Source organism: Brachionichthys hirsutus, chromosome 8, assembly GCF_040956055.1.
Source record: "Brachionichthys hirsutus isolate HB-005 chromosome 8, CSIRO-AGI_Bhir_v1, whole genome shotgun sequence".
NCBI lineage: Eukaryota > Metazoa > Chordata > Actinopteri > Lophiiformes > Brachionichthyidae > Brachionichthys > Brachionichthys hirsutus.
This window is the reverse complement of record NC_090904.1, coordinates 5,412,722-5,419,157: the sequence shown is the minus strand read 5'-3', so window position 1 is coordinate 5,419,157 and position 6,436 is coordinate 5,412,722. Positions and strand designations below refer to the sequence as shown.

At 43.1% G+C, this 6,436-nt stretch overlaps 1 protein-coding gene across 1 annotated transcript in view; it reads right to left on the bottom strand.

The window, feature by feature from the left end:
* Positions 1-513: 513 nt before the first annotated feature.
* atp2b2 (ATPase plasma membrane Ca2+ transporting 2) overlaps positions 514-6,436 on the bottom strand; it is a 48,613-nt gene continuing 42,690 nt past the window's right edge. Inside the window, exons 16-22 of the mRNA XM_068742714.1 lie at positions 5,839-6,030; positions 5,472-5,685; positions 5,170-5,381; positions 4,977-5,084; positions 4,621-4,803; positions 3,691-3,783; positions 514-825 (exon numbers count right to left, since the gene is read on the bottom strand). Coding sequence (XP_068598815.1) covers positions 514-825; positions 3,691-3,783; positions 4,621-4,803; positions 4,977-5,084; positions 5,170-5,381; positions 5,472-5,685; positions 5,839-6,030 — 1,314 coding nt within the window. The remainder of the gene's footprint in view (positions 826-3,690; positions 3,784-4,620; positions 4,804-4,976; positions 5,085-5,169; positions 5,382-5,471; positions 5,686-5,838; positions 6,031-6,436) is intronic.

Here is a 6,436-nt window from a genome sequence, read left to right as displayed (position 1 = left end):
ACTATCATCAGTATTGACAATGTTTTTGTTGAGGAGAGGGGGCATAAGGGTAGTTTAGAGTCTGTCCTGTTGGTGAAACAGTGTCTCTGTCCTCATCATCATCCTCGCAGTGCCATTAAAGACGCGGTTCATACATATGTGCAGTCAACGGCGCGCGAATACACTACATGCTAGCACGCATATAGTATACACACTGTCACTACAGCCATTGTATACATACAACCACAAAAGCAGGATGGCTGTGTAGGTTATTTTTGTGGCTTTTTGGATTGCATGTTGATTTTGTTTTCCTTTCCACCTCGCCTTATTACTTCACATTTGCTCCATTTTGAGGAGCTGAGAGCTTTAAGAGCTCAAGCTTAGGGGAACGATCAGGGGAGGGGATTCAGATGGACCGGGTGGAATCTTTAGGTGACAAGGTGCAAGGTTGCAGTTGAGGTCTGACGGAATCAGAGGAGTCCCGGACTGCAAGGAAACGGCATTAGGATCTAGGAGCTTAAATGAGAAGCGAGGTTAGAGGCTGGTCTCCAAGCTGTGGAGAGGGCTGGCGGGACTGGATGAAGCGGTTGATTTACTGGTGTCGATGGTGAGGTTGATGCCACTGTCGATGGCGTTGTTATTCTTGTTGGGGGATGAGGGCTGGCTGGAGTACTTCCCCCTCCTATGAGCAGAGTCATCATCTGTATCATCGATGAGGGGGATGTTGGGTGTGGAGTCTTCTATCCTAAACTCAGGGTGTGTCATGAAGTTATGGATGGATGATCTGGAGTCTGGTTTTTCCAGGCCTTCATAGAGGGAACTACGGAACGCATTCACAACGCGGATCTGTGTTAAAAAGGGAGGAAAGGAAAGAAAAGAAAAAAAACAGTGAGATGTTATGTTGTAGACAAAAAATGAGGGGATGGAGGGACCCCTGGAATGAGAGGGAAGTGGGAGAATAAAGGAAAAGAGTGGGGAAGAAGGGAAGCTCTCAATTGTGGCGAGGAGGAGGAGAAGGTGTAGTTGCAAGAGAGAACTGCAGTCTGTGCTCTGCCTTCACACAAGATGACTACAGTTCACAAATCACTCAGCTTAGGCGTGCACTAAGAAAAGCCGTGAGGAGCACGATTGTAAAAAAAAACACCACACAACAAAACTATACATTTCAAGAAAAACAAATACCAAAGCAACACAAGCGCTCGTTGTAAGTATACGCTTTAGTCCAATGTGCTGTATACCTAGAAACAAGCCACGTTAATAAATGGAATGCTCATAGACTAAATTAAAGGAGAATATCACATGCAAGTTTGAAGAAATCTGGTGGACAAGGTCAGTAAGAAGGAAGGAGGTTAGATCTGAGAGATCCAATCAGGTGGTTTAAAAAAACCTCTGGAGGTGCCAGAGCACCGTCTGTGAAAATATCCACACAGACTCCGATGGGGCAAACGAAACGCACAAATATAGCACATGGTGGGTAAAGCATGGATCCAAACAGAGCAATGGACAAACTCAAGCCTGCAGGAGGTTGGACCGACACGAGCATCGGAGTGTCACGGTAACAAAGTTCCACACAACGACAAGGGCAAGTAGACAACAAGCAAACACAGCAGGTAAAGACATTATGAACAGGGGTCAAAACAAACAACATGCAATAAGACAACGGGATGGCGAGGAGGTGGACACAAACACGGAGAGGTGAATAATACAAAATATAAAGTTAACCGTCAAAGGTCTGATGTCAGAGAATGTTTTCAACTCCATGCACATCTAAGTAAACACTCAAGTATAGCCCCCAATCAACTGAGTGAACCATTAGTGCATGCAGCATCTACATGTCGGTAAATTCAACCTGTGTATTGTAATGTCAGAATTGAACCTCAGCTGCGTGTACAACGGTATATAAAGTTAGATTTGGCTCTTTCACAGGTTTTCATGTTCAAACAATGCGCTTCACGTCAGCGTGATTGAATCGGGAATGTTCCTCTCCATCTGCGGGGTCATTCATTGTGAATGGCATCTGTTCAAGATGCCTCTTGTGAGACTTTAGATATATTAATGACTATTTAAACAGACAGATATATTGATCATGCGAGTCATCATTTTCATTTCTGATTATTTAAAATTTCATTTTCACGCTACAAAATTGTAGAAATAACCTTTTTTTTAAAAATCTAAAAGTGGCATCCTTAATTTTTTTTTTTTCAAAAGAGCAATTTGTGTAACAATTTAAAATGGAGAAAACATTTGTTAAATCAACAATGAATTCAATTTGAGTAACTTAGGAAGACTCTCTCATGAGGAGCAATGGAAATCTTATCTAAAAACAAAGCTAAAATAAATACTTTGACCTTCTATTATGGATATTTAATAAGTGACAGGTATTGTTTGGTTATACAATAAGTTACATGTGAACTTTATAGACAGTATAATATGATAATAGGCAGTACTGGTGCATCCCTAACTGTGAGTAAGGTATTAGGACACCAAACGGACAAGAGAAAAATAAACGTATCTCGAGTGCATGTGACAGGACGCCTGAAACGGGACACTGTCAGAAACGCGTGGGGGTGCTGAATTTTCATTGCTGGTGCTGGAAAGGATATGCGTTTGTAACTATGGCAACATAGCATTATAACTATGATGAGAGTATGAAGTGACAGGACAGGATGAATAGGTGCTGTACTGCTTCCCCCGTCCCCTCAGTCCCGGTCCACACACTCTGAGATTTACATCAGCTACTGATCAGAGCGAGAGAGACAGAGAGACCGAGAGCCAGAGAGACAGTCACAGAGAGAGAGAGAGAGCCTGGATGATGTGTGTACTCAGAGAGAGGTAATGGAAATGAACAGATTTAAACGGACATGGTGCCTGATACTGGCAGTAGTTGTTAGTTGCACCACATGGGGATCCTCATTTGAAAAAAATATTTTGGGTTTTGTTTTTCGTCCTCTGCACAAGTTTTAACTTATTTTATGCTTTCTGGTAACTGATGATGCGTCACTGGAGAATGTGAAATATCAGGTAAAACACAGCTTTAACTGAATGCAATGTGATTTGTCATGATTCTCAGAAGTATGAACCTCACAGAGGAAATAAGACAGCATTTGAACTTATACTTGAATGTTTACCAAGTCCCTTTTTGAGTTGATTGGAATTAGTTCATATTAATGTCTGTCAAGATGTAATTGGAAGGACTAGACGATGGGAAGATGGATGGTGGGATGGGCAGAGGGAGACAAACTCACAACCTGAAATGTCACGCCGTGGGTATCACCCTTAGTCCCGCGCTCCTAGCACTCTGAGGAAACAAACACACATTCACCAATGAGAGGACAGTACAGTACACCAAAAGCATGGAGGAGATATCAAGATGAATTTGAACAGAAAAAAAAAAAAGAAAAAAAAAGACAGAAGAGAGAGATAGCAAAAATAAAAACAAAAACAAGAAAGAAAAACAAAGATCTTCAGAGATGCCAAACCAAAACGGAGACTGTCATGGTAATTTATTTTTAAGAATAACAAACCAGAGAGTGTAGAGAAAAACAAAGCTTTTTGGTACATGATGGCACCCCTGAAGCAAACAGAGCAGAGAAGCAGACAGAGATCTGACTCACGGCCAGTAGTGGGAGGAGCAGTAGCAGCAGTAGTGCTTGTAGGAGAGGAAAGGGCATTGGACAAGGACACGTGACTAGGACTAGAAATATTGGTTACATCCTGGGTCTGGCTGTTGGTAGACGATTGGCGTCTCAGTGCCCCCGCCCCCTGAAAGGAGGTGCCACTCTTGAAGGTGTTGACTACTTCAATCTGTGGGAGGAGAGCGGGACAGGAGAGGACAAATGGCTGCTCAGAGTGACGGACAACACAGGCTGACTGCTGGGTGAAATTGGCGGCAATCATGACACGTTGAATGTGATGCCAGAAGACGGTCAGGACGTAGCGCGTCTCAGAGAAATGCTCAAAAAATTCACACGACTGTAAAATATTAAAATAAAGTAGTAATTTGAGGAAAATTGTGGCTGGAATTTCTCTTTTCTTTTTTTATGTAGACCAGATGATCGGCTCTACGATAATTAGTTTGTACAGGGAACCTGTATCTCTGCCGTTTCCCAGCCTTTGGCTGCGTCTGGAGGAATGTTGCTCCAATCTATCATGATGTGGGATAGTTTCATGCAGGACCGAGAGACACATCAGAGGTGAAATCCAGCACAGAACAAACTGTCGTGAGTATCACAGTGATAACGGTGTGTAGAAAAGTGAAAACTATTCAATGACTGCATCTGGTTGCATTTAGCCCAGAGGCCTGAAGTCCATCTTCCACCAGTGTACACGAATGACCACTTCAGTCCAGTGGCAGCTTGCATCTTCTTGTACCTGAATGAATCACCTACAGATAAAATGACTTTAAAGCACAAAACTATACGACACAGTCCAGTACCACCTCTTAGAGGCAAGTACCTTGCACCACCTCAGTATTTTCTCACAAGCACAAAAGCTGATATAGAATTATTAATGTAAACTCAGAAAATTTCAATTCATTTTTGCCTTATGTCAAGTATCAATATGAGGACTAACTTCCATCCAGTAAGATTCCTCTGTGAAATGAAACAGCAAACCGAGCGTGTGTCTTTCTCGTCTCCTCACCTGAGTCTGGATGCGGTTGAGTCCTCTGAACCAAAGGATCTGTCCTCTCCTCAGCTCCCTCTCTGCGTGGTCGATCTCCTCATTGTCCTCATTCACATCCTCCTCTGGTAACTCATCTTTCTGAGTTAGCTGCCCTGCCCTCCTGAGGAATCGCAACCTGCTGTTGGGTATGGTGGCTATCACCTGCCCCAACAAGAAAACAGAGCCCTGGGTCAAAAGGCAAGGGGATGACCGGCTCACACTACAGAATGGTTGGCCCACAGGAGTGAACCATGGGAAACTACAATGGAAACATTTTACAGCGCAATGGAAAACGTAAAAAAAATAATAGGGAAACAGATGAGATTTTACGTTACCTGTCCCCAGACAAGTTCTCCCAGCCCAAGGAAAATGCACCACATCCACTTTTCTAGTTCAAGAGGTTGACAGCTAAAAGGCTTCCCACCAAACTGGACAATTACAATCTGCACACAGTACAGCACATGTTTAAAAAAAATATCCTACAGAAGAGGAATCAACAATAAAGTTAAACAGTTTGCATATGCTTGCCTGCATAGCAAAGGTGCCAAAAACAATAGAGCAAAAAATGGGATTCCTGAAGATTCCGTCAAAGACGTTCCTCTCTCCATGGATTTTCCTGGCATTTATCTCGTTAAAGAGCTGCATCATGACGAATGTGTTGAAGATGATAGTGTAGTGTTCAGAGGGTGGAGAGTGTAGAGGAGCATTACGGCCGCTGTCAATGTCAAAGATTTGCTCGCCTACAGTTGGAGGAAGAAATCAAAAATGAGTATGATGCGATCAACTTTGCTGCAGAACTATTGGTGCAAAGCAGAGCAAAGTATCTGTACCGACAAAGAGCAGTGTGAAGATGATGATGAGCTGATAGACTCCGTGTCCGAGGATATTCTTCGTCATTGTGCTGGAAATGAGAGGCTTGTTGCGACCGTACGGCTTCCTCCTCAGCAGCGACTCTGTGGGAGGTTCTGTCGCCAGGGCCAGAGATGCAAAAGTATCCATGATCAGGTTCACCCACAACATCTGCACAGCCTTCAGGGGAGAGTCCTGACGGAATGGGATGGGGAACCAACGGTACAGTCTCATTATGGCATTGTATTGGTGTTGCAGTAGAGCTGCATTCACCTAATAGGAATGTTGAGCAATTGCAAACACATGTACAGCATATACAATCACACGCATACACACACACACACTGACCTGTGTGATGCAGGCGCCAGTGAAGGCCACTATAACAGCCACAACATTGACAGTAAGCTGGAATTGAAGAAACTTGGAAATGCTGTCGTAGACATTTCGCCCCCACATTACTGCCTTGACGATGCTGCTGAAGTTATCATCAGTCAGAATGATGTCTGATGCCTCCTTGGCAACATCTGTTCCAGCAATACCCTGGAGGAAGGCAAACACATTTCAGTCAGAGTCTAGGATATGCCAAACAACTGCGGTGATTCTAAATGTGCTAATCAGACCTTGTATCTCTTGCAAAACACAAAATAATGAAATGAAATTATGGCTGGTGATGAGGCAGAATAATTAAAGTTGGCCTGATGAAAGGAGGATGTTGATGATTTGTAAAGAGCATGACCCCCTTCCTAATAGATTCTGTCTTGTTTTATGGTTTACAAGATGGGCAGTAATCGTATCAGTGCAAAAACAGACTGGTACAATGGAAGCAAACGCTTTACGCGAGGAAATATTTGTACGTGCAACCCATTACATTAATTCATCTAGCTTAGGTAAATAATTTAGAGTCACTCACCATCATCAATGGGTATCTTATCTTTGAGACCTGACA